This window comes from Dermacentor andersoni, chromosome 8 (assembly GCF_023375885.2).
Source record: "Dermacentor andersoni chromosome 8, qqDerAnde1_hic_scaffold, whole genome shotgun sequence".
NCBI lineage: Eukaryota > Metazoa > Arthropoda > Arachnida > Ixodida > Ixodidae > Dermacentor > Dermacentor andersoni.
Window position 1 is genome coordinate 152,327,580 of NC_092821.1, and position 27,964 is coordinate 152,355,543.

Below are 27,964 nucleotides of genomic sequence, written 5' to 3' on the forward strand. Positions count from 1 at the left end.
TAAACTATTATTTTTCGCAAGTGTCTAGACGTGCATGATTGACAAGTTGACACTGCCTTCCCTTGAGCACGTGCAGATGACTTATTGTGTCATCCTTCTGTTCAGCCACTCTGTGACCTTCCAGGTTTGTGTTGCCCTTCCCGGTGTTCCCGTTTTGCATGCCTACTATTTCTTACCCTTACTCTGTGTAATACACCTGACACACGGGCAAAACTAAAGTCCTTTGCAGCGAACCCCTTTTGTTACTCTGAAGGACCCTTTGCAGAAAGGATTTGCGCCGATGATACATGGTATCACACTAAGTTCCTTAGGTGGCTCCTCAGATGAACGCCGCGAGAAAAATAGTGCTGGTTGTCAAAGCAGCAAGAGAGAAAACATTTTTAAAAAGCTGTGTATTTGGATTACACTTAGCTACTGTAGAACCCATAACATTTTTTTTTTTCGTTGTTGATGGCTTATAATGTGCATATTGGTTTATCTTATTCGCGTTCTTGCGCTCTTAGCAGCAATTTAAATTGGTACAGCAATTATGTACAGTCGGCGTTTTGCTATGCTACTGTGTACTAGAATGGCTGTGCATGCTGTTTATTCTGGTGCTGGCCACCTTTCTGTCATCCTTTTTCACGTCTTTGTTGTCCCTTCCTTCGTGCGTGCAGGCGTAAAGCGTATTATTGAATGTGTTATTCGCACAACTGGGATTGTGTGACAGAACTGCGCATTTGCATCATGGCTCAGCAAAATTCTAGCGATGAAGCAAGAGTTGAGGTCGCTCTGATGCTTGTTGCGCTCGGATCTCTTGAATATGAGATAAACGCAGCCAAGGCGAAAGTGGAAAACATCAAACGCACACTCATCATGAGCATGCTTCACATTGACTGCTTCGGCGGTGTCCCTTCGTGACGCCAACCGCGGAAGATGGGCCTACATGCTCAACGAACGATGGTTTCACGACGCTAACACACCAAAGACTACGCAGGAAATGACACTGCCGGAATTCAACATGGCAGCACTAGGGACGTGATGCGAGCGTTTGAGAGTGTAGCTAGAGTAAATCTTCACTGTTCGACAAATCGCACTACCGCTAAAAATTAAAACATTTTCGCAAGGTAAAAAAATACTTATGGGGCACCATAGTTGTGTGGCAGGTTTCCTTCCATTGATGAGTTGTGCACACTGTGTGCGAGAGTAACTCCTCCTCCGCTCGAAAAGTAGATGTGCCATCTCCTTTCCCGCAAAGGAACTTTGCCGTAAAGGAGATACTCCTTTATCGTGTGTCACTGCGCTTGTATGGCTTTCTGGTAGATGTCCCCTTACCTAAAGAACTTTAGAGCGCCCGCGTGTCAGGGGTATAAGAGAAGTTTGGCCGTGGAGACAACAGAAAATGTTTACCAATGTGCTTCTTCTCCTGTTCATCTTTGGCACTTAGCGACCGTCGAAGCCGGTCAAGCTCTTTGCTCTGCTCTTCCAGGCGCTCCCTAGCACGCATAGAAAATGAAGACAATCATTACCACAGCTTTTCAAGCTCTCCCTCTTCAACTACAAGACAAATCAGATGACTGGCATTGATCAGCGCAAGTACCATAAAATCTCAACTGTGTAAACTTGATTCTGAATTTTTGACAATGTAATGTTAGTCCTTCCTATTTGTGAACAAAAGCTTTCAGAGGTTTACAAGTTTGACTATGCCCCGCCCCCAGGAAAGAAACACAACTAATTTTGAGTCACATAATGAACACATAAATTTGTTCTTTTTCAATCAAGGCCACTCTTTGTGGCCTTGATATTGTCCCTTGTGTTACATACAGGTTGACAATTACGTACTACAAGGGCTTTTCGGTACTTAAGACCCTTGACTTACCAACCCATTATCATTGGAACAGATAAGAAGAAGAAATTTAGTGAAGCGAAATGCTGCCCATTAGTATTTGACATTGTTCTTTCCAAACAGTAAGCATGTGTTGACGTCTGTATAACAACATGCCTCTGCTAGGGTTAGAAACGCCCAAAATTGCAATACAACATAAAAAGGCAAAATGTAGTCTCTTTGTGGTAGAGACAACATGACAAAACACAAGTAGCTTTTGGGCCTTTCATTTGTTGTCAACATGGCTTCAGAACCCCTTCATGATGGTAGAACCTACTTGTGAGTCTTGATGAGGTTCTCCATCTCCTTTTCCTTGGCCCGCAGTTTCTTGATGATTGTTGACTGCTGCAGATGCTGCTTAGACAACTTCTCTCCTGAGAAAGTCAAGAGGTGTACACGCATCAAAATGATGCGACTGTCCCTGCAATCTCACAAGAATACATTCCCCATAGTACAAATGAGATTAAAAATAATTCACCTTCTGACATGAGCTCAGCAATCTGTTCATCCTTCTCCTTGAGTAGAACATCCATTTGGGAAATGCTCACTCTAAACAACAAAGAAAGAACAATAAATGAGGTTCTCCTTATGTATAACACCTCAAAGTAACAGTAACTATTCCAGGCTACTGACTAGTTTGCTAACATGCAGCTGAATATGTTACACCTTCTGTGCAAACATTCATGAATTATTACTTATAATGAAAAGCATCATATCAGTGTGAAGATGTTGGGAACCTGAAAGCAGGGCCATGGTGAAGGCTTGATTAGCACAGTTCAGTGCACTGCTGCTTTCCTAGACATATTTAAACAATATCTTGAGCAATTTATGCCATCATTTCAAGATTACCTAAAGGTGCCCTTCATGCTTTGCAGAAAGTTAGTGTTATGACCAAACAAACTTACTTGGACACAGCCTCCTGTTGGACAGCCTCGAGTTTGGCCTTCAGAGAATCTCTTTCCTAAAGACATAAAGAAGAGGGGTAGAGGGAAGGGGTGCACAACTTGTCCAAGAGAGTGACGCTTACCATGCCAAAAGCATAAGGCAATGCACTAACTTTCACTGCCACTCTTCCCAGCCTGTCTTTTCATGTGCAGAGACACACGAAAACACAGCATTGTGCAAAAGTATACGCTGTAGTCAAGGCACTGTTACGAAGTTGAGTAACAGCAAAAATAAATGCCTCTGTGAAAAATTTTTCTTCATTAAGTTGCTTATGCTGTCTGGCAATGGTACGAATAAAGCACAGAACTATGGACAGCCCTATGATGAAATGTATTGACATTCAAAGTTTCTTCACATGAGCTAAGCTCATATTCGATATTCTCAGAATGTAAAGGCTTGATGAACTCAGCTTGTTTTTCTACACAAATAGGTTTAGCCAACAACAAGGCTGAAAGCATCTTTCATGCAATCATTAGCACGAGCATGTAATGAGTTGAGAATTCATTACCCTAGCTGTGTCCAAAAGCTTCGTTTCCAGGCGGGCAAGGCGGTGAGTGAACTCTTGTGTCAGCCTCGATGTGTCCTGATTGTCCTTGACCCGCTGCTGCTCAGATTTCTGCAATGCACTGCGCATTGAAGAGCACAGCTTAGATGGCGTGTGCTGAAACTACCATTGTATGACAGAGGCATAGAAATGACACCTGGGTGACTCATGCTAGAGGTGCTGTACATGCTCCCAAAGAGATTAGAGGTGACGACAAAATAAGATGACGATGGCAGCACAATGACAACATTTCACTGAGTGACACGTACGAGCAGTCCTTGAAAGAATGCTGGGAAATGACTGCTGCACTGAAAGTTGTGCTGTGAATAGTTTCTGCATCATGCTGTGCTGTGTGTGCCAAGTTGCATGATGACTGCACCTTGACTGCATTGAAGGGATCACCAAACCTTAACGCAAAACACTATTACAGCTATTTCTAACTTTCTCCATTACACAATATAACTACTATGTTACAGTATCGTAAGCATCCTTCAATTCTTTTGTTAAGTTATTATTCATCAAAAATCTTTATTTGCAACTATGTAGTCTAAGCTCGAACAGTTTAGATTATTTACTGAAAATCATTTTAAGACTGTCCAATTTTCAGCCAATCCTTTATAGTGAATAGTGTTGCTGCTTAGAGATAAGAATAACCTTCATTTTTTTTTTTTTGCAATGAACATAATGTCCTCTTGTCTTAGTCTGAATTGAATTCCAGGGTTTTACGTGTCAAAAACTATGATTTGGTTATGAGGCAGGCGAGGCGATCTTTAACATGGCCCAATGCATAGGACACGGGCATTTTTGTACTTCACCCCCATCGATGTGCGGCAGCCGCTTCTGGGATTTGATCCCGCGACCTCGTGCTTAGTAGCACAACAGCATAGCCACTAAGCCACTGCGGTGGGTTTCTTGTCTTCGTCTACTAGAGTATGTACCCCCTATTGAGATTTATGAAGTAGAAAAATGCACAGATGCCATCACTCTCCGAATCTCGGAGGCCTGCTACCCTAGCCTACCTGCCTCCTCCTCGCTCATACAATGAGCAGTGGCCGAAATGGACAGCCCACTGTGTGGACACTTACAGAATAAATACCCCCCCACCCTTCACCTGGTATGAAAAATTCCCAAACTACATGCATGCCATGCTGGAGTGCCAGCAAGCTTTGGCATCCAACAGTGCAGTAAGGGCGTCACCATTGCATTGTGCACAAAATTATTTCACTTACATAATAAAAACCGTACAAACCAGAGAATAACTGCAGAAACTGTCTCTGGCCCACCATTGAGAATCGTGTGCAAAAACAAAATCACGTGTATACCACTCACACTCAACCCGCAACAAACTTCACTTCGCCATCCATAAGTGTTGCCACAATGCTGTATGATTTAACTGTGATATAAAAAATTAAATTACAAATACTCTATCATACTGAATGAGCTCAAACTTTGTGAGCTTGCTATTTATTCAACATGCAATGCATAATTCACGCTCAAAAATTTAATGTCATGGCCCTTTTAAGCAATGGGCCAAGCTTTCTTTTTTATTGCCTTATGGAGAAAAGTGACGCAAGTGGTGACGTGAGAAGGTGGCTTGGTTGATGATGGCATGATGGAATGGACAGACACAAAAAACCCAATTCCACGCTCTTAACTGCTGTAATATAGACTTGAATAAGAAACACAAACAGGACAAGCACTATATATTTAAACATGTTGTGTCTATTTGAAATAAAATGTATCAGGAGACAAGATCTATTGGGCCTGCAATGGTTGGGCAGTCTTTCAGAGCATTCCATAATATCTATAGTTTGTGAAAACATAGACGTGGATGATAGTTCATTGATGCGCGATACGTGCAGAACTCAAGGTAAAGTAAAAGTACTGCATATAATTGACTAAGGGTCACATTCACACAAGGGCTGCGCCCCCAACTTGGCAGCCAAAAATTAAAAATAAAATAAAAATAAATAAATAAATGCTGAAATAACGAATTTGAAGACTGAAGAGAGCGTCACAGCATGTGTGTATGCTCTTGGATTCTGAGCACACAGCATGTGTGGTTTTCGGACATTGTTGTGAAAAGCTTTGAAATCACAATCATCTCTAATGCCACAGAGGGCAATTGAGGGCAACTGTATCCCTGATTGTGCTACCAAATCTAATCTGAGCAGCGGCGAAAGTGACAGTAGTGACGACTATATAGATAGGCACTAGCTGCGTGGCATGCTTGCGAGAACAAACATACTCGCTATGAAAACCACAGTGCCCACTCTTTTTGCACTAAGAAATCAAGAATAGTACATATGACCAGAAAAATTAGACTGCAATGGCCCGCTGCCGTGTAGCCATACCTTGTCAAGATAGCGAAAAAAGGTGCAGTTCTTAAATGAGCATATAGAGCACCTGCCTAAATGTGCCAATTCGCAACTAAATTTTATTCAGTGCTTGTTGAACCTTTTTTTGCAACTGTCCCTCATGATTTTCAGTTTTCTGCTAACATGTAGTGCTAGCTCGGCAAGTTATCTGCAGTTGGGATACTGGAGCATGTTTGGCAACAGACATCAGGAGCCATGGATGGTGGTTCGCACCTCTGTAGTGCAGCATTGCTATCCGCCATTTCAGCCATCTCCTTGCTGAGCAGGAATACCTTGCGCTCTCGGGCATCCAGGACACTCTGTAGCTTGTTCAGCCGCTGAAAAACAAAAGGGTACCACCATTGTGGCCACTATTCGAAAAAAAAAAAAAAAAAAATCTGGGAAAAGGATCTGGACTAGGTTCAGCATGCAGTAACATCACTACAGTCAGCGAGAGGTGAATAATGCATTGGCAAGTGCCCCTCAATATGCTTTGTGTTCATGTCCTTGCCTTAGGTTTGCTAAGACGCACCTCAACCAGCTGGGGGGTGCTCTTTGTTTGCGAGGTGTGCCTCAACATACTGTCACCTGTGAAGGGAAGGGACCACCACTTTTTAAAGGCCAACTCCAACAAAATTTCACTTTGTTTGCTAAATTTTTTGGCTATATTAGTAGTATATACTATTGAGTAAGATATTCTATGAAACTAACCTTAGCAAAGTTCCGGAGCTCATGTGTGTCTAATTTTCTTTTTCTATTCTTAATTGACATAAAAATATAAACAAAGTTGTTGCCGTGCGCTGGCGATGGCTCACCTTTTTTGCGTGACAGATAATGAAAGATAAAAATAAAGTAAATACATATGTTTTAAAGCATCCAACTTTCTTACTAGCAGCCTTTAGAGGGCCCCTCACCAGGTCTGGCCATTCGGCGCTGACAAGCACAGTGCATACAATGCATGCTAACAATTGTGTCCGCAAAGTATTACACGAATACTTTCTTGTGTCTGTTGTTTTGCGCTAAACAAAGTATTCATGGATTCGCACCAACTAGCCCGCCAACGCATTGCATTACACCACTACGCGCTGCGAAAAAAGCGGAAATTTCAACGCACACACGGTGCACCCTTTTCTTCGTGAGTGCTGCGCTCCCAGCAGGAGAGTCGACATCAGTCGCACAAGTGCACCTCGTAAATGGCAGTGCTGTGACGTCACTCACAGGTACATGCGACTTCAAGAATTGTTCAAGGCAATATCAGCTATTTGTTTGATCTGTTGCTTCAATAGACAATTTAAAGTTTAGAGAAATAATAAAACCTACAAACTGAATGTCTGGGAGTGTTCGTTTTACTCTAAGCTGTAGCAAGGGTGACATACTTCCATTTCGTCTGCTTGCTCTAATGTCGTGCAGTTGCACACGCAAGAAACGAAACTAGCTGCTATTTTCTACCAGGTTTCATCATATGATTGTGCTCTTTGATCTGCTTGCGTCTGACTCAGTGCTCGTGCAGGGTGCAACATTTCCAAATTCCCTGAGTTTTCCAGGTTTTCCCCGAGTGTCTTTGCAAAATTCTCTGAGTGAAACAGAACTTTCTTTTATGTCAAGACGAGCTGACAACATGTCACCTGATGCTGTCACTCTCTAGTAAGCATGTTAAACAAAAAAGAAACTTAATCCGGTTTGACTACTCAAGAGTAGTGTTTACTTTATTCCAGAAGAAAACAGAATGGGAAGGGTTAGTAAAATGCGCAGTGAATAAAATGTCTTTAAAAAAAAAGGCAGAACCCTTCAAAATAAAATCGAGTCGAACATTCTCAATTACAAATAAAAAGGAGATGCATACTGAAGCAAATATTTTCAAATACGAGCTATATCTATCAACTGATAGTGAACTCGTTGGTATGAGGCCCGAACTTTGTCACAGCAGAGATTCTCTCGCAACAGCTGGTAAGTCAACCTCAACTGTCCTGACATACTCTAGGCCCACGCACAACACCTCAGTGTTGCGTTTCACTGCTTTAAAGAGTTAACTTTGGTGTGGATGAGGGACACCTGCATCGTGGCATCAGCCAACACTTTGTTTTTTTGAGCTCAAGCTTATTCAAAGAAGTGACGGCATGCTTCCTTTTCGTTCATTCCTCAATGCGTTGGCCCTTTCTGTCCTCATCGTAATTCCGCTGCGCGTTCGCCCCACGAACCATCTGAAGGATCCTCTTGGTCAGTTGTACAGTCAACATCCAATTTTACGGACTCCCTAGCAGCCACGAAAACATAAGAAAATTCGGGCAGTTCGAAAAAATGAGTGCATGTCTTTTGCTGCCATTAAGGGCTCAAATCGCCACAGGCACATCCGAAAAAGCTCTGAAGGCCTGCCAGCACACTTATTAGGCATACTGGTGCTCGTACTGTGACAGGTGATGGCGGGTGCATGCGTGTATAATTAAGGAATACATACTCCGTCCCGTGACAATTATCCCTTCCCACGCTTGTTATGCTTCACTGCAAATACTATTGCATATGCTTCGCAGCATAAAATGCTGTATTGAGGCGAAGCTGACTTTAATGAACCAGCATTATGCAACGTGCCATGTTTTCTGAGCTTCGAACTGAGCACGTGCTGGTGGGTGAGTTGGTTATACATGTTTAGAACGAAGGCGCCAAATAAAATGATGGACGAAGGAAGACGACACGGGGCAAACACGTAGCCGCCGAAGCTAATTGCGAGGTGTCGGTGCCATTGCTGACAGTGGCGAAATGTTGCAATGACAACCATAGCACCAAACGGCAAGAAACGTCGAAGCAGCTAGGCCTAGTGTCGTCGCAGTGGTGGCGATGGCTGCCAGCGGATTTGCGTGTGAGAGCGCCACTTAGAGGCAGCAAGGTAATCAAAATGGCGGCGGTAGTGGCTTTGATTAATGCCGTTTCAGACCTGCAGTCAAGACAAAATTTCAGGAAAATCTAACAGCGAAGGATTCTTGCATCCAAAATTTCAGACGTTCTTATACACTGACACGATAGGTACGTGGTGGTACCGCGAAGCCGTCCAAATTATCGAACATCCAGAAAGTTGGTCGTTCACTGTACACAGGTGACTTCTCCATCCAGCGACACGTAGTGAAAGACCATTCATTACGATTCCTCTCTTTTACTCGAGCCAGCATTTTCGTTCCCTTTCGGTAACATCACAGCTAATTTTCCTTGATAGAAGCACAAATTCCCTGAGTTTTCTCTCAGAATTTTAGGACTACTCAGAATCCCCTAGAATTAATTCCCGGTTTTCCTGGTTGGCAGACACCCTGTCATGACTATGGCACTGACTTATACCACTAATCAGGTGTTCTCGTTCACAGTGCACAAAATCATGCACTGCTTGATATGAGAAAAACAGAACAGCTCGCCCGTGGGAGCATCACTGGAAGGGCGCCACAAAGCAAAAACGCAAGAGAGAGAGAGAGAAAAAGAAAGAAGGTGGAGCCCGTGATGTTTCCGTCATACAATCCTCTGGCTCTGGTATGGGAGAACAATTTCGCTTGTGGAGGCTAGACGGGGGAAAGTGGTGAGGCGGTATGCTGGCGGTGATGCTCACCTCCTGAAATCATAATTTTGTGACACTTCAAACATTTCTATCTGTGCTGTTTATGATCTAATTTGAAAAATGACTGCTGTAAAACGCTCCCTAGAGGGGAAGTAACAACTTCCAACATATAATCAAAATTTGCTATGTGGCCTGCTGAGGGCCCCTTTAAGTGGCACCTAAGCAGACAATGTGCGCACTAGGTAGTTTGTGGCTACGACATAGGTCCCAGCACATCGCCACCAAGATTTATCAGCATACCACGGGAAGCAGCAGGCAACAACCAATCTTGGAGGTCACAATAAGAAGCCATGCTTTCTTAGTCATGCATCACTTCTGGCAAACTACCCCCCCCCCCCCTAATGGGGGCATTTCTCTTTTTTCAATCTTGATATCAATAACATCTAACTTTGCAAGCCTTTTGTGAAGCATCCACTCGTACTGCAAACATAAAATTTTGCATGAAGGCTACTCTATATGTATACTCTCTAAAACCAGGTTTTTTACGCTGACAATATTTTATTATAATTGGCGTTTGTGTGACAGTGATGCGGCAAGAATAATCAGTCAGAAGTTGTTGAACTGAATCACACTGTTCCATTCTGGTTTAGAGATGCAAGCGGTTGAAAAAAACATTTACAATTTAACAAAAAAAGGCTTTTTTTCATTTCGTTTTCAACCACGATAAAGTTGGAAAAAAAAGCAGAGCTTCCCCACAGTATTCTTCTGTTGTGATGCAACTCCTTTCAACGTAGCTAATAGCTTGCCCAAAAAAAGGCGTTTGGGAGTCTGCAAAGCACCTGGATTCATCCACGTGGTGGCAAGGACTGCTCCAACCAACCCTTGAGCCCCCTTGCCTGTCGCGTACTGCTGATTCCCACATCTTCAGTGGCATGTGAAAGAAACTGGTCCGAGTTTTAAAATGCACACACTAAGCTATGCAACAGGCTCACAGAGGATCGCATGCAAAAACTTGTGTGCGTGCACTCGAACCTCAATGCCCGTAAGGCTTCGTGTGCTGCACAGCGAAGCATTGACCCATCAAGCGGAAATTAACCAGACACAGATTGATACAAATGACCGTCTTGATGCTTTGATGTGAAACCGATGCCTTGACGTGAAATCGTGCCTAGATTTTGAACCCGGAAACTCTGCTGGGACTTTTGAAGTTTGAAAGTTTATAACGTATACAATGGATAAATAATGTGTACAATCGCAAAGTACACACTTTTGGGATCCAACAATAATTATGATGCAATAATGTAACAAGTATATTGTTTTCAGTATTAGAGAAATAAATGTGTCGGGTTTTTCATAGCTCTGTGCGCAATTGTATTTTTTTCGTATTTTTCTGAAACAGAAAACATGAAAGAAACCGGTTTTTTCATGCTCCTCAAAATTTCATGAAATTTTACATATCTAGTCTGGTGATTGTCTATAACAGGTCCTTGCAGATTCCAGAGTGGTTAACGGTGCTCACACCACTTCAAAATGTGCCTCAGCGTTTGTAGTATACAATAGCAGGCAAAAGTCTGATGACTCCAGATGCCGCAAAAAAGATAAAAATTTATTTTCTTCACAGCCTAGACATGCAAGCTGAAATCAAGTGGTACAACTTCCGTCCACCTGTTCAACCCATGCAATGAATTAAGAAAATTCTACATCGCATGGCTGCACTAAAGGAAATATAAATTTTTGCCAGATGCCGTGGTCCCCAGACTACCGCTCTTGACTGTATGTACGATCTAATTAGGATGGGCCCATCTCACTCTCAAGAGTGTTGACAACACTCATGAATGTTCTGGCACAGTAAGCACATCTCGCCAAGAACATTAACATGATAACAGTGGTAGTTCAGTTAAAACGATCGCTGACCAAAAGCAAAAAATGTTTTTGTGACAACATATTGTTATATGACTCCTTGCTACCTGCAGTGACAAAGTCCTCCAGTTTTTCTTCACTTGGTAAGGTACCTTGAAATCATAAGTATGTGGTATATCACAATATTACTTCGTACTAGAAAAACAAGACATAGAAAAGCAAGAAAATATAAAATAAAATTGATGCACTCACTGCTCTAAGGCCTTCTACTTCAGACATATCTTCTAAACTTTCAGTAGTAGCACCACCTGCAAACGTCGAGAAACGGAGAATGCTATCACAGGTTCAGAAGTGCACCTGTGCAGAAATACAGTCAACTCACATGCTAGTACAGTTTAACTCACTTATAACAATCAAGATATCGAATATAATAAAGAGCAGCTGATGCACAATTAACCTTTGTGTGTGTTCTATGGAGAAATAACCTGCTTACTACAATGCTCCCAATCTGCATTATTGGTTATGACAATTAAATCTGGCTATTGGGTATGTGCACCATTTTATACAACTTCAATTAACTGACTTTTATGTAGTAACTCTTCTAGGAGTGCAAATGCTGTGCTGTATGCCAAGCTAAGTAACTCAGGAAATCAACTTCTGTTAGGCCAAAGTCTGTAAACCTAGATACCATGGCCACCATAAATTAAAAAACAATATTGTTTGTCAAGTTGGATTACATGCACTGGGCTGCCATGACCTGCACACGTGCAGACATTATCAATCAGCACAGACAATAATAGAAGGCAGACAGCATAGTTACGATGGCACAAGCACCAAGTTGCCTGTGTCACCTGCTTTTTTTCCACCATCCTAATACACACACTGCTCTAGAATCACTAGTATTTTGAATCAGTTAGCCAAACATCACACTCTTGTTTACAGGTGGTTATAGATATATGGCAAATCAGTTATGCAGGAGCCCGCAAGGTGAAAGAAAGTTAGTGAAAGGGAAAACGTTGTCGCCCACCCAACTGTAGCACAAAGCCCCAAATGAAACTCGTATGGGTTTCCTTTGTAACTTTGTGCTACAGTTGGGCGGATGACAATTTTTGCCCTCTCAGGTGCTTATGGACAAACATGATACTCAAATAACAAATTAGTCACTATGGTCTTTCATTCCATGGGCAATTTTGTCAAAGAACAATTGCATAAAATGTGGCCACCATTTTGCAGTACCACTGCCACAATAGAAAGCTGCCCCTCAATACAGTCTACTGATCTTCATTTTATCTTCACCAGCAATGTAGAAGCTATGAATAGGACTCAAGAATGCTGTACATGACACTTTGCATCTTCCGCCAAACTGCATGCACAATAACAGCAAGGTTAGCTCAGGTTCATTAAGCGTCCTCCAGGTAACCTAATACAAATGGAAGTGTTCCCAGTAGGGGTTCAGAAAGTTTAGTGATGGGAATTCATTGCAAGTTTTTTTTTTACTTTCCCTTTTTTTTTCTTTTTAACATGGGTAGGTAGGACATTAGGCAATATAATAACAAGAGCTTGGTGGCATAACCCACCGCCCCGTTCCAAAGAGGATGCTCATAGCATCCATCCATCGATCCATCCATCCATCCATCCATGTGCTATTCACAAGAGAAGACCTATCAAGGCCTGGCCACAAGTACCCAGCTAAGGCCTTTCATTAGAGTATCGCGATGATTAGACATTCTATAGAAATTAAACTTATCTGTTGCAGGCTCTTTTTAATGTTTCATAAAGTCGCCAATGGATTTAACAGCTGGATAGGCCACTATTACTTTCCCTGTACATAAAAATGAACATACTACCTCAGAAATGCTATAACAAAAATGTGCATAATCATTTACAGTTGCTTGTATGTTGCCTTCTTATCCACTGGTTATGTCAGCAGGCTAGTTCCACTTGGAATATGGGTTAATATTCCCCAAAAAGAGCAAGTGTGCGCAGAACTCTGAACTGTTAACAACACCAAATGTGCATGTTAACAGTTCTGAGGTTTGTACAGTGCTCAGCGATTGAAACGCGATATTCGGACAGCATGGCAGGTGGTGATACTTGTGCCACCGATGAGCATTAAGTGATCGCTGAGGGGGCCCAATTGTGCCACGATGCATGAAAATGACTCTCGTTTTCATGTGACACAAAAGTGCATCAGCTCAATGTCGTCAGTGTCCAATGGAGGCGCAAGAAGCGCTGGCCACCTTGCTGTCTGAGTATCGTGTTTCAAACACCGAGCACTGTACATCCAGCTGACTTGCACACAGCTTAAACAAAGCATGCATAGCACTGAAAATCCTGTATCAGACAGTAAACAGGATATTACAAGTCTTACCTAAAGGGAGGCCTAGAGGGTCCTCAGATATTCCAGCTGCTTCAGCTCCCTCAAAGTGTTTCTCATCATGACTGTCTGACTGTATGGTCCACAGGTGCCTTGCTGGCGACACCGCACTAAACTGGTCGATGCTTGACCCGCCGTTAACCGATGAGATGATCTCAATGTCTGATGAAGAGACTGTTTCCCCTTCTTCATCACCGGATGGACTGCTCGACTTCCGCGAGTCTTCCGTCTCTTCTGTTGAAATTCTCACAAACGAAGCAGATGAACTTGTCTCTGCAGAGTGTGCACTCCCGGCCACTGACTGTGTTTCACACTCTTCCTTCAGAGTGGCGGTGGTAGAGGCATCCGCTTTCACTGCTGAAGTGTCACCAGCGTCACCGTCTGCTTGATCACCGAACTCGGCTGCCATCTGCTTTGCTTCAGGGAGAGTGGCAACCTCACCAGCTGCTTCAACAATCACAGATGCGACAACAACATCACCACAAGCACCATGCGTTTCAGCACGGTCTGCTTTTTTATCTGTGGTGCCTTGTGGAACATCAACAGCCACCCACAAGTCCTGGGGCAGAAAGCCATCTGGCCCCGTCTCGGATTCGTGCGGCTGCATGATTTGGCTTGAATGTTGAGGAGAGTCGCACTGTTGCCCAACAAAGCTGTCCGACAACTCCGCCTTTGGTGAACCTAATATCCCGGAATCCTTTGGATCTATTGACAACTCGTCCTTTGATGACAATTGGCTAGCAGCTGTTGATATACACGATACCTGATTGGATGTCAAGCTGCCCTCTGCAGATGGAATGCTAGTCCCGGCCACAGACGACACAGCTGGGTATCCAGAGCTAGCAACATGTTCCGGCTCACGCACGATAACACCACTATCTTTTAGCTCTTTGGCGGTTAATCCTTGCCAATCCAAGAATGACTCTCTGCTCTGACTCAGCGGCGAAGAGCTTCCAGGAAGTGATGATGATCCCAGCAGTGTCTCGGTCGACCCGTCAGACTCTGCAGACTGTTCCAAGGGTGGGTATGCTGGCAAGTCGATGTTCAGTGGGCTTTCCCTCCCTCCACTTGCAACAGCTGCTGCTGTGTCAGGTGACATGTTTGGCGGTACTGCTGCAAGAAATTAACCACAGCATGTGTTGCTAAAGCTTACGACATCAAAGAAAGAACAGTCTTCAATCACTTTCATGCCATGGACAATGAGCTCAGTTGATCGGTGTTTATGGCAAAAGCTGCTAAGGATAGGACTAGCTTGTCAACGATACTTTAAATTCTCTTTCATTTCCTTGCATGGTGCTGTTAAGCATGAATTTTACAATATTATCTACATTGTCTTTCATAAAAGATTACTCAGTAAGAAAATTTGGCCAATTTATGTCAGAATTCAGGATAACAGTCTGGCAAGAAATGGGTTAAGTCATGCTGTTCAAGTCTGTTTCGGGAACCGATTGCTTTACGGGTGGAAGGAGCGTCAGCTGCTAAAAGATCAAAATTAATTCATATAAAGCAGCTTCACGCCTAGGAAAGCAGTGGCATGGTCTGCTGAACTTCTTGTTTTCAAGCTTATAGTAACCGCGGCATGCCTGAGGGGGCACTGGTGCAGGTAGGTCAGGATCAAATTAACTGAAGTGGCATGCTTCCGAGTTCAAACTAAACGAGAATTTCTTCCATAGCAATTGTGTGGTTTCTAAGCAGGACTTTTCAGAGCAATCAAATTCAGCGAAAATGTCTAATTAACTGAGGTTGAATTAATGGGAGCCAACTGTATTTCCATAACAAAGAAGCAATTAGTGAAAGCTGGTACTGGAAGCTACTGCCAAGCCATCAGTGATGTTCAGTGATGACATACGCAGACAACACCCATTTGCTCCAGCAGAAGAAGTAACAGAGGAACAGAGTGCACCTATCTAGAATTCCCTTGAAGTTATTCTTTGTTCACCTTATTTCCACAGCTGATGAGCCTGTACATAAAGTTGTTCGTTACTAGTTGCAGACTTCATTTACCTATGTCACCTGTTGACACAGTTCTGGTTGGTTGCAAGAGGACTGCCGAAGCCTCTGTGAATGGCTTGGCCACCGCAGATGAGGTGGCCTCCAGGAAGGACTCCCAGCCTGACACCAGTTTCGACTCTGTGTCAGCGACATCTCGTCGGCTATCAGGCCTTGGATCACGATGAGATGGCGCTGGCTGCTTGGATGTTGGCTGCTCAGATTTCGACAGGTCGTCGGCCAGGCCAAATGACAGGAAGAAGGAATCCGTGTCTACAGAAGGATAAAACGGACAGTGTCATGGTACGTCAATTCAGAGGTTTTATTTGCCACAATCTGGTTATGAGGCATACCTTAGTGGGGGACTCATGTTAACCACTTGGGTTTCTTTAACATGCACACAATACATGGCACACATACGTTTTTGCATTCCGCCCCAATCGCAACGCAACTGCCATGGCTGAGATCAAACACATTATGTTGTACTCAGCAGCACAACACTGCAACCACTGAACTACCACAGCAGGTTGTTTTAGTGTACCTGATGCTGAGATAACTGATAGCAAAAAAAAGAAGAGCAACATGTCACTTAGATTACTGATGAAAAACACTTCTAAAGATTTCACTGCAACTAATACAATACTTTACAAGAGTCTTTACAGGAGTGTACATTTATCTATAAGCTGCACAAGTAAATGAAATATTGGGGCTAGTTGCTGGGATTAGTTGAGCATGTAAAATGCACCAACAGATGAAACAGATGAACGTTTTCAACCCTCCTTTGGAAACAGATACCTCAGACTACACATATGATGCCATGAAACATTTACATCACTGTTTTACCCTTAATTTTCCTTATGTCCCTGATGTGACACATTATATATGAACAAGTGAGATCATACATAATGACGGACATAACCATCCAAGCCAATTTCACAGAGCCTTTTTAACTACCACTTATGGCAATACGTAAATGTATTTTTGATGGATGAAAATAAAATGAATAGGCATAAATCAAATAGCTGGCATTGTTGTGCGAGACGTGAGCACGGCTGGAAATCAGCAGAAAGAAGCGAGTGATGCATCCCTGAAGAACAAGCAACAACTGACTTTATTTTTGTGTTCGTCCAGCTTCTACGGCTCGGTTGCACACCCTCGCACCACTTCCCTTTCCCGCACACTCTGCGATAAAATTTTATCGAGTCAAAAGGGGAAAGGGTTTCTGGACGCTGCTGTGCAACCATGAGGCCGCCACAGCATTAATGATAAGCTTGTGAGAATTAAAAATTATGTGTCCTTTCAAGAGTGGCAGAACCAAGATTGCTTTTTTCCAAGGATCTTATTACTGATCCTCATTTTCTCAGACATTCGCTAACCGACTCGTCAATAATATAAGGAAACTGAGAACAAATATGAAATAAAAAGAGAGACTTCCTATCTAAAAGTCTGGTGATAAGTAAAAAAAAGAAAGGAAGATAGGTTTCTGGAGTTGCTGTGACAGACATACTTAATGCAGGCATAAAACAAGCAATATAGGTTGAAGTGATTCGAACAAAAAGAAAAGGATCTACACTTTGTCAGATAAATGTGCTAATGCAGTCAGATGTTAAGCATAACGATAACCTTAGAATCACTGCTGCAACATGCCAAGAATGAAATTGAAAAACATACGAGACTGAGACACATGTCAGCTGGTGGCTTATGCTCAAACAAGAGATTGACTTCTGTGAAGGGCTTTCAAAGGGCTTCTGCATAAGTTTTATACAATTCATTTGGTCAAGCTCTTAGAACTTCTAGCTGCCAATTAATTTGGCCTTACATTGTCACCTCCTAGTCCCTTGGTTAGCTCAGATGGTAGAGTGCCCACTCAGGAAATGTATTAGTCTGATGCTTGGACCAAGATGAATTTGGCATCAACTGCAAAGTTTGCTTTCTGAAGACATTGAAATAAGTCCCTTCATGCCATCCTGCTGCAGTCGGAATCAATGGAAATTTTTCCTTGCATAAAACCTACTCCAAATCATGTCATCAACAGATAAGCTAGCATCACTTGAACACTGGCAAACATACCATTAGGAAGGCTGAAGCCAGATGCCTCATCGGGTTGGATGTCAAGTGCCCGGTCGATCCGTTTCTGGGCCGAGTTGAGGGCAGACTTGGCAAGGTTGGCTATGCCCACCGTATCAAACCAACTCATGGGAACACTGCAACAATGATTGTCATGTTTACGTCATGTGAACAGCTTGTCATCATCTACATCAGTGATATATGCTGAGCAGATGCAGCAACTTGGCAGATGTCAGCTCTCAATCCCCACTTTCTGCTGAAGCAGAACAGACGCTCTGTGCACAGCATGATTCGTACAGCCTTCCATATGATTTTACTTCCATGTGAGATGGCTTTTTGGTTCCCCGCTATTAAGCAGTTGAATTATACAGAAGTATTGCAATCTCACAATTCTATTAAGCTTGTCACAACATTGTTCTTTTCTTGCTTGATTAGATAGTGAAGCTTGACTAGAATATATCTAGCGCATACAACCATTGTCATTGCCCTCTTTCTCCTAGCTATCAGTTTTACATCATTAGACTGATGGCAACCTACGTGCATGCGAGCATAATTAGCGGGTACAGTCCGATCTTTTTAATCCACAATGCCTATTGCATTGAATGAGACTTGCTCAGCAGAGTAAGTTGTTAAGGCAGGTGCACAAAGACATGCTCATCACATCATCCTATGCTCTTTCATGAGCCCTGCATTATCAGTTTCGCTGAAAGCTTGCACAACAGCACAGACATTACAGGCATACTTTTGACATAAATGAACTCTTTTGTATGCTATATGGTCCATGCCTGTAATGGAATGCAAGTGTGAGAAATCACACCCATTAAAAACTAAATAGACATAACCCTACGTTATAGCAAAACAAAGATGTAAAAGTCCTAATTCTGTGTTGATATGAGTTCATGAAAACTTCAACATCGCCTATATTTTTCAACAGTGAAAAAGCTCAAATGAAGAGAGGATAATTTGACCACGAGATCCATTGAACAATGCCGTAGCTTGAATAACAAATAAAACAGTTGGATTATGACAAACAGCAACGAGGTCACTTTACATTATAGTAAGGTCTTTCAAACCACTTATTACAAATAATGCTTCAAAGCTTGGTCTTTGACGGTCGAACAAGTTTTGGTAACAGCATTCACGCGATGCTGTTTCCCTCTGAATACTTTATTCACATAAAAGAAAAAAAACAGTGCAAGCGAGTGGCCTGCGATTGATGACGGCTGTCTGCGCTCACAGCAGCAATTCACGGACGTTTTCCGCGCAAATTTGGGGAAACAATTCGTCGCCTGACATGTCCTTCGCCACGCAAAACGATAATCGGCAGAAATGAATATAACAGTAAACAAACTGGCAGACACTTCAGCGATCGCGTAAGTTAACGAAATTAGAAAGCCAAGAAGCTGTCTACTTCCGTTTCCTGAGCTCACGTAATGCTTGAACTGATATTTTCCGTGACGCCACTACATTGCCTACTGGCGAAATGAGCTCCTTACAACTAAGAAGCACGCCAGATAAGCACGTAATGTCACAGAAAAGAAGAGCACCCATAAAAGAATTAGCTGCAAAACTGCATTTACGCAAGGTTGCACACGGGGCCGACACGAAACGATCCATACCGTCGGTGACGAACTATCATGTTTAAGACGCGCGTTATATGGTGTAACAGCAATCTTGCTCAATTCAACGCTGGAGCCGATTGTAGTGGAATTTTCTCGAAGCATCAAACAACGTTTCATCGTGTGTAACAACATAAAAACAGCGCTCATGTCACAAATAAACACAACTGCCAGCACAGCTGATACGAGTATCAGCGTCGACGTGAGCGACTCGGATCACCTTTGCGGTCAGCACAGCATCGCTCAGGAACGATCGTGTGGTCCTCAGAGGTGCTGGGATCACTCGAGGCAGGAGAATCAACAAAACCACGGGCTTACATTAGGGCGCAAATGTCGTCACGAAGTTAACTTAGATTCAACATATACAGACGTACACACAGCCCGTTCTACAGCACTCTGGGAATGGGACGGGCTATTACAGCGTTGCCAGCGGTCTTTATCGAAGGAATGCCATATTGGCGCGCGTTATTGAATTCAAGAATTCCTGACATCTTTTGCCGAGACCTGCCATAACAGACTCACTTACATTTCTATGAACGATAATTGAATGTGGAGGCGAGCTGCACTACTGGAAAAGCTGGCGCTGCCATCGACGTGGCATAATATGAGGCATATCGTATAGACGGCCGTGTCGGCTATTTCAGAAGCGCCGAAGTGAGCTGAAAACTAGTCTCACCTGCGCTACGGTGCTGATAAAGTGTTAAGGTTTTCCCGCTTCGGGTGTCCACTTGACAACACTTGAAAGCACTATAATAGGTAGTGGCTGCCTTTGAAGGCGCCCAACATGGTACACACTCTACACTCTAAGAAAAGTTTGCACCCTTTGGGGTGTATCTCTGCCACACAACGATAATCGTCATCTGCCTTGATGCGTTTCCTTTCTTTAACGCTGCGAACCCGGTACTTTCCAGTAACAAACGGCATGCGCGTTATCAGCATGGCATAGCATTCCCGACAGAAAAGTAGCGGGCGCGGCGTTTTCAAGAAAGGAAACGCATCGAGGCAGATGACGATTATCGTTGTGTGGCAGAAATACACTCCAAAGGGTGCAAACTTTTTTTAGAGTGCACACAACGAGAATCGTCATCTGTCTTGCCCGCATTTCCTTTCTTGAAAACGCTGCGCTCGTTACTTTCCTCTCGGGAATGCTATGTCACGCTGATAACGCGCATGCCGTTCGTTACTGGAAAGTACCGGGCTCGCCGCGTTACAGAAAGGAAATGCGGACAAAACAGATGACGATTATCGTTGTGTGGCAGCAAATATACACCCCAAAGGGTGCAGCTGTTTTTAGAGTGTATCTTGCCAAACAACAACACCCTAAAAATTTTATACCCTTTGACGTGTATATCTGCCACTCAACAATAATCGTCATCTGCCTTGCTTGCGCTTCCTTTCTTGAAAACGCCGCGCCCGCTACTTTCCTGTCGGCAATGCTATGCCATGCTGATAACGCGCATACCGTTCGTTATTGGGAAGTACCGGGCTCTCAGCGTTAAAGAAAGGAAATGCGGACAAGACAGATAGGTGTAAACTTTTCTTACACTATAAAAACGGTTGCACCATTTGGGGTGTATATTTGCCACGGAACGATAATCGTCATCTGTCTTGCTTGCGTTTCCTTTCTTGAAAACGCTGCGCTCGTTACTTTCCTGTCGGGAATGCCATGTCATGCTGATAACGCGCATGCCGTTCGTTACTGGGAACCACCGAGCTCGCAGCGTTAAAGAAAGTAAATGCGGGCAAAACAGATGACGATTATTGTTCCGTGGCAAATATACACCCCAAAGGGCGCAACTGTTTTAAGGGTGTACACTCTATAAAGTGTACTCTCTTAAAACAGTTGCACCCTTTGGGGTGTATATTTGTCCCACAACAATAGTCGTCACCTGCCCTGCTTGCGTTTCCTTGAAAACGCTGCGCTCGCTACATTCCTGCCGAGAATGCTCTGTTATGCAGATAACGGGCATGCCGTTCGTGGCTTGGGAAGTACCGGTCTCTCCGCGTTAAAGAAAGGAAATGCGGGCAAGACAGATGACGATTATCGTTGTGTGGCAAAAGAGTGTATGAACTTGTTGACGCTAGATACTGGCGAGTTCATTGGAATGGAAACGGCAAGAAGCACATTAAAAAAAAATATCCGTCCAGCCCTTCCACTCTGGTGAATATGGAAGACCAGCGAAGTTGTCTATTGTGAAAGTTGTATATGATTATTGCACACGTCACGCGGAACGGGTTCTCAACGAATTATCTGCGGAACCTTGCCGTGGCACCCGGGAACTGTTCCAGCGGCGTGGCGGCCTGGTGTTGACGCGCCTCGGGCATCCGTGGCCTCGGGCTTGCACTTCCGTGGCACATTCGTCGTCCGGGTCGTTGGCCCGCCGCCGTCGTTCCCATTACCGCCGCTGCTCTCCTGCGCGCCGCATCTGGTCAACGGCCACGTCGTCGCCTACGGATTGCGAACCACTGGACGTAACCCTGCTGGTTGTACGTACATTTGGCGGCGTAAACTCTTTCGCGACGTTTGCGCTCCCATTCGCGCTTCTGGGCAAATCGCCGCTCCTTGCGTGCCCGCTTTTTTCGCAGAGAACGAACGGCACGCGGCCGAGCTATCGTGAGTCCGAATGTCAAGTGATAAAAGTTCTGCAACACCCACGATTGGTTGGTGATACAATGACGTTTTATTCTAGTAGGGCCGCGTCAATCACGGTGTGTACTCGTCGGCACGAACGCAGGTGGCGTCTGACGCGGACGCCGGAGGAGAAGGCTCGAATTTTGTGTCGACACATGGATACGACCCTGGGGGAATCTAGCCCTTAACAGCTTCGCTATAAAATGGTATAGCATATGCTCATGTTTGTGTTAGCACCGAACAATGAATGTATACTGGATGAAGAGAAGGAAGTAGTAGGAAATTGCTCGCTGAGAAGACCGATAAACATAGAGTGCGATGCAACTTGAGAAATAATGATACTGAAACGTCCAAGAATTTGAAGAAACGAAAACAAAAATGAATCATCGTGACGGAACGTCAAAAGTCGCTGTAGGTGTTGAAGTCCCAAGTTATAACGATATTGTTTTTGAACAGCTTTGATAGCGTACATGCAACAATGGTTGCTTGTGTACTGTCAAATGCTCATATGCTGCGGCCTAAAAAGCTCATGGAACGGTGCGAAAACGCGCTCGCAGCGAAAGCGTAACATTGTGCGCGGACATGCATGCATACGTGCAGTCGATCGGTCGCTGCGAACCCGTGCGATCGCTGCATTGAGGCTTCATTCTATTATGCTGCGTTTGGATATACAGAGAGCCCCCTATATAAGAGCATATTTCACATATGTTGCTCTCAGCGATTGTCTACTTTTCCCGCAAGAAACCGGTATAGGGTGTAAGGATTGGGAGGTCAATCCCACCGTTCGTAACCAGTTGTCAAGATTGAAGTCGGGCATGAATTAGATGGTAGCTGGCCCATGCCATCGTCCAACTTATCCACGCTGAGGACGTTGTTGAAGGGAAGGACTGCTTGTCATCTAGAACGAGGAATATGGGTTTATTTACAGTATTTACATAAGGACGTTGCAGTTCATCAGTCTAGCATGACTGCTAGAGAAAGTACACTGAGCAGCCGCACAACAGCGGTTTATAAACACTCGGTCCTCCCTCGATCCCAAAGTGAGGGAAACGTTCGACCAAGAACCGTAGACGAGCCGCTTCTTTGCGCGAAGGCTTACACACACACACTTCCGCACAGGCTCACGGTCCCAAACCTAGGTCAGACGGTCTTCGCAGAACTCGGGGCTGACGTCAGGAACGGTGCGTGGGAAGGGGCCTCGAACTACGTTCCCTCGGGGACTCCCTTGCTCACAGCAGACCGTATCGGCGGTGGCGTGTTCCGTCGCAAAGCCTGGTTCGTCAAACTCCTCTCGGCAATCCCGCGACGCAGAGTGGCGGACGTGGCGCATTGTCCTGCGGACACAGTGACGCCGTGTGACTAGAGGGTTGCCGTGGCGTTCCAGGAAAAGTCGACGCCGCTCTCGCACCTGGCTGGCAAAATTTACACCCCAGCGGGCCGTTCTTAACAAGGGGGACTCCGTCGCGGCTACCGCGCGATGGGCGTTCACTGTACGTATTCGGTAAAGAGATAGCGTCTGTAAACCATTCTGTGCTTTCTGTTTGTTTAAGATTATTATTTTAAAGGTAAAATACTTCTGTCATTTCGAGAGTATACTACCAGAAATGATCAGGAAGTCTCCCGCGTGGTGTTTTTATTGAGCGCCGACAGCCAAACTTATGAGGAGCGCGTCGCGTTATCCCTAATGAGACGCAAGCGAGGCGCTCCCGACAGATGGCGACTCCCTAAGTCCTCGCTGCCAAAAGAAGAATGCAGAGCGGAAGCTGCATCAGCCAAAAATGCTGCTTCTATCATGTTGAACTTTGAAATATGGCGTACACTGGGCATTTGAAGCTCTTTGCCAACGTGCGTCATCCGCGCGCCTCTATTCCAGCTGCAGCGCCTTTTCGTTCCTCCATGCAGTGGAGTAAGGAAACACATTACAGAACAAACTTCCTCCGTGCTGCACAGCCTTCACTGCCGTATACCGGCTTCGTACCGGCATGCCGTACGTCGATATACACCGCTTAGCTTGTGACCTAAATTGCCTTTCCATAGTAATTTTAAATGTTATCTTGTGGTCGTACGTTGTCTTCTAACCGAAACACGAAAATAACTTGTAGAAATCACCTCGTAACAAATATACAACTGATATTTCGTTTACGCATGCTAAATGATCTCACAGGACAAAATCGCGCAGTAAATGAAAATACATGCTCTCAAGATGAAATATATGATCAGCGTTGGCCAATTATGGGTCAGAGCACTGACGTTTTCGTGGACGAAGCAAAAATTTCTCTCATTTATTGCTGAAACAGCGACACAATTGGACTCTGAAAGGCTTGCACATGAAACGGTTGCACTGTGTTAAGAAGAATATTCTTGCGCCGTTACACATATCGATAAAAAAGAAAGAAAGAAATCTCTGACGCACGCGCTCTTCGTTGGGCTTTTTTACGCATACGTCATTTTAATGACTATTTTTGCGGTCGACTGGGCGATGTTAAAATGTGTCTAAGCTCCAAGTCGCCTCCTATATAGGCTCAATGCGGTATTTTCTTTCCTTTTCTTTTCTCTTCTTTCTTTCTTTCTTTCCTTCTTTCTTTCTTTCTTTGAGGGCGTTGAGGAAAGGGCGCTAAATTCTGAACCAAAGGCGCAAGCGCGTGCACACGACACTGTCCAAAAAAGCAGGTCCTGTATGCATGCAACACCACCTCAGAAGAACTGGTTCTCGGTGGCGTTAATCGATACGATACGGGTTTACATTTCTGTGACCGCGTATGAACTCGTGGATGCACAGAGAGATTGTGAAGAGGAAGATGCGCTATTTCCTGCATGCATTGCTCTGCGCCCTGGGGTTGGGGAGCGGAACATAAAGAGCAAAGAAGGAAGAGCGGACAACTTTCTGCGGCAATGAATGCAAAGCTACAGGGGCGTCCAAAAAGGGGCATTCGGACGTTAGCTGGGCGTGTAGGCATTTTCATGTTTATTCATACTTTGTTGGACCGCAAGAGTATACGTCACTATTTACGATGGGGGCTTGCAGGACGGTTCGCCTAAATGTTATTTTAATGCAGCAGTACGTACACTCTATCAGGTAAGACGTAGCCTAATTCATTATGTGAAATTGACATGAAAAGAGGGCATTTCATATCTTAAAGATTGGGAAAATATACCCAGTTTATTTAATGATAAGTATTCCTGAAACTTGGTGTCGGCACCTGTTTAAACACACAAACACGCCTTTCCACGCCTTGTATTCATGTTGACTTTCCATACTTTATAACGCTGTTTTCTATTGCATTGACTTACATAAGTATTAACATAAAAAGTGATTTATTTTAGTAAGTATGCACAGAAAAAGCCACAGAATCTAGATGTTATTCTGTAGAAGAACATGTAAAGATGTTGCGTCGTTGAGCGGAATAAGGACGGAAAGAAACAATGTGGACAGGACAGGACGGACAGGTCTGGAAGACACGGACAAAGCGCTTGAACTTCTTCCTGGAAAGTCACACACTGCCGCATTGAAAACCATATCGTCCGGTTGTCTGGAAGCCTGAGATTGCGTTCCTGTTCTATGCTGCCAAGAAGGACTGAACACGCATGATTTTTATGCGCACCAAGAAAGAAATACGAGCAGGTCCATGAATTATTATGCAGAAGTGTCTGAACACCAATTCTTTCTCCTCACAATACGTCACTAAACATTTAAGTGAAGCCTCTTTTCCTATGTTCCTATGTTCGCACACGCAAGAAGCCGACATCATTTAACATTCCATAAAGTAAACCTCGTTATAACGAAGTTGAAAAGGGATATAAATTAGTTCTTTGTTATATCCAATAATTATGACACGTAGTGCAATATGAACCGGCCTCCATCGAAATTTCAAGGATAACTTTACTCACTTCGTTATATCCATAATTCCTTTATGTTCCGTTTCGTTATAACGAAGTTTACTTACACTGTGCCAAACAACCTTGTGTTTGGAAGTTTTACCCGTCGGCTGTGACGCTTTAGTCCGACTGGTTATATAGACGAGAATGCCGCCTGTCAGCGTTTGTAGCTTGAAGTGTTCCGTTGCGCTCGGACCATGCGTTGCACGCACCGCGGTGCGGTACGCGTGCATGCACACAGCTCATCAGCAGGAACGCATAGCACTCGCGCGTGTGCACAACGCGCCATGTGTCTCGGCTGCAGAGCCGACATTGAGCGATGACGATGAATCCCTGTCATGGCTCGCACCCACTGAGGGGGATACGCCAAGAAATGGGCGGCAAGAAGTAGCTAAAGAAAATTCTTATTTGAAGACGATAAACGCAAAGTAAAAGAAATAAAAAAAGACTAGTATGCGAGCCAGCAGTCAGACTAACTTAAAAGTGAACGTTAAAAGAGGGTACAATCAAGGAAAGAACTTAGAGAACCCAATTTAGGTGAAATGAATCCAGATTTAATATCTAGAATAAAGATATAATAATTAGCAGGGCCATCGTTTTGTTTCAGTTAAATAATCAAATACTGCGGAACAAACGTTTCTGTGACTATATCCTAGTGTCGAGGCCCCAAATGGTAATAGCTGGTGTACTTAACCCTAATCGTATTTTGCAGAGTGGAGCTCCAACTAATATGTCTCTATGGTGCGAATATTAAAAATTAAATTATGGGGTTTTACGTGCCAAAACCACTTTCTGATTATGAGGCACGCCTAGTGGAGGACTCCGAAAATTTCGACCACTTGGGTTTCTTTAACGTGCACCTAAATCTAAGTACACGGGTCTTTTCGCATTTCGCCCCCATCGAAATGCGGCCGCCGTGGCCGGGATTCGATCCCGCGACCTATGGTGTGAATATCGTCTACATGATAAAAAGTATTAATTCAATTTCCTTACAATTGTGGCATAGAGGGGACATCGTCATACCAGCTCTACGTAAATAAAAATTCAATTGCGGGATGCGACAGCGTAGTCTGGTGTATGTAACTTGCATTTGCCGAGGAGGACACCACTGTTTATTCCAGCAAAAATCGAGATGCTGAAAGTCGGGAGATGGTATCAGCGATAACTTACGTACATCATTTCGCAAACAAAATTTTCTGAGCGGGAGGATGCCTTCATTTGGCTTCGCCATTTTTGCAGCCAGACGCAGTGAGCGTCTATCGTGTCTCTGGAGAGTGCTGCGAATGCGCCGTCGATGGCTGGACAGCACGGCGGAGCAGACGGCGCTTCGAGTGTCCACACAATTAACTGCTATCACAAGAACTGTCCATTCAATTAATGCATTTGGCTTGCGAAACTCCATTATTGGCCAATTCTGTCTTAACGGGTGTGTCGCCTGGTTCGATATCACCATCACCAACAAACATCTACGATCCCGGAAGCACGCGCCGCCGCGGGTGCACGAGAACGCGTTCGACAGCGCGAGGACATGCGGCACTCGCTTGAAAGAAAAAGAGGCCGCACGGTACACGGAAGGCGTCCACATTAGAACACTTGCACGGCGAGAACAGCGGCCGGACACGTGAAGTGGCTTCGCACGCAGGCGTCCCGTCGACGTCCAACCCTTGGCGACAGTACGCGTCCTGAGCAGAGACCCAACGCGCCGTCTGCGTCCTGCCGGCGCCCTCCATCGTCGCCACGCACAAGGCAAGTTCACGACGCCATATCAGAAGCAATCAGGCACCGCGTTTTTCGCACTCTTCTATGAAAGGAAGGAATGGTTTGCTTTAAACGCCTCAAATACTTCTGATAACCTTCGTCTGCGTGGTCGACACGTAACTGAACGAAAAGTCGCAGTTTCGCCCGAAAGGCGAAGCACCAATTGCGATAGCAAATTAGTGGATGGCTGTACGACGTAAGGATAGTAGCCTTAGCGGCCGTGTGGACTTGTAAACGTTCGCTTACTAACTAAATTAACCATGATAGCATGTGTAAGCGTGACTGAACGAGGACGTAGGAAGAAACAGACACACAGAGACAGTGCTGTCTTTGTGTGTCTGCTTTACGTCCTTGTTCAGTCGCGCTTACACGTTCTCATAGATTCAAACCAACTACCCCACCAAGGTGTTTTAACTAAGTTAACCAGCACGGTGTCACGCGCGCACAGGTAAACATGAACACATTTCGCTCGATGAGCGCGGAAACTCGCTGTCAAAATTCTGCAGTTATAAATGGCGGCAGTAGCAAGCGAATCGACCTT

At 44.3% G+C, this 27,964-nt stretch overlaps 2 protein-coding genes across 2 annotated transcripts in view; one reads left to right on the forward strand and one right to left on the reverse strand.

Annotated features, from left to right (window-relative positions):
* The window catches only part of LOC126525488 (TATA element modulatory factor-like), a 58,045-nt gene extending 38,472 nt beyond the window's left edge, over nt 1–19,573 (reverse strand). Inside the window, exons 1-11 of the mRNA XM_050173376.3 lie at nt 19,378–19,573; nt 17,542–17,675; nt 15,487–15,744; nt 13,477–14,595; nt 11,358–11,413; nt 5,945–6,048; nt 3,318–3,435; nt 2,770–2,825; nt 2,343–2,413; nt 2,142–2,238; nt 1,390–1,475 (exon numbers count right to left, since the gene is read on the reverse strand). Of these exons, the coding sequence (XP_050029333.1) occupies nt 1,390–1,475; nt 2,142–2,238; nt 2,343–2,413; nt 2,770–2,825; nt 3,318–3,435; nt 5,945–6,048; nt 11,358–11,413; nt 13,477–14,595; nt 15,487–15,744; nt 17,542–17,668 (2,092 nt within the window). The 5' untranslated portion in view covers nt 17,669–17,675; nt 19,378–19,573. The remainder of the gene's footprint in view (nt 1–1,389; nt 1,476–2,141; nt 2,239–2,342; nt 2,414–2,769; nt 2,826–3,317; nt 3,436–5,944; nt 6,049–11,357; nt 11,414–13,476; nt 14,596–15,486; nt 15,745–17,541; nt 17,676–19,377) is intronic.
* Nucleotides 19,574–21,376: 1,803 nt separating this feature from the next.
* LOC126525490 (protein argonaute-2-like) overlaps nt 21,377–27,964 on the forward strand; it is a 93,496-nt gene continuing 86,908 nt past the window's right edge. The window contains exon 1 of the mRNA XM_055067693.2: nt 21,377–21,644. The gene's annotated coding sequence lies outside the window, so the exon portion shown is untranslated. The remainder of the gene's footprint in view (nt 21,645–27,964) is intronic.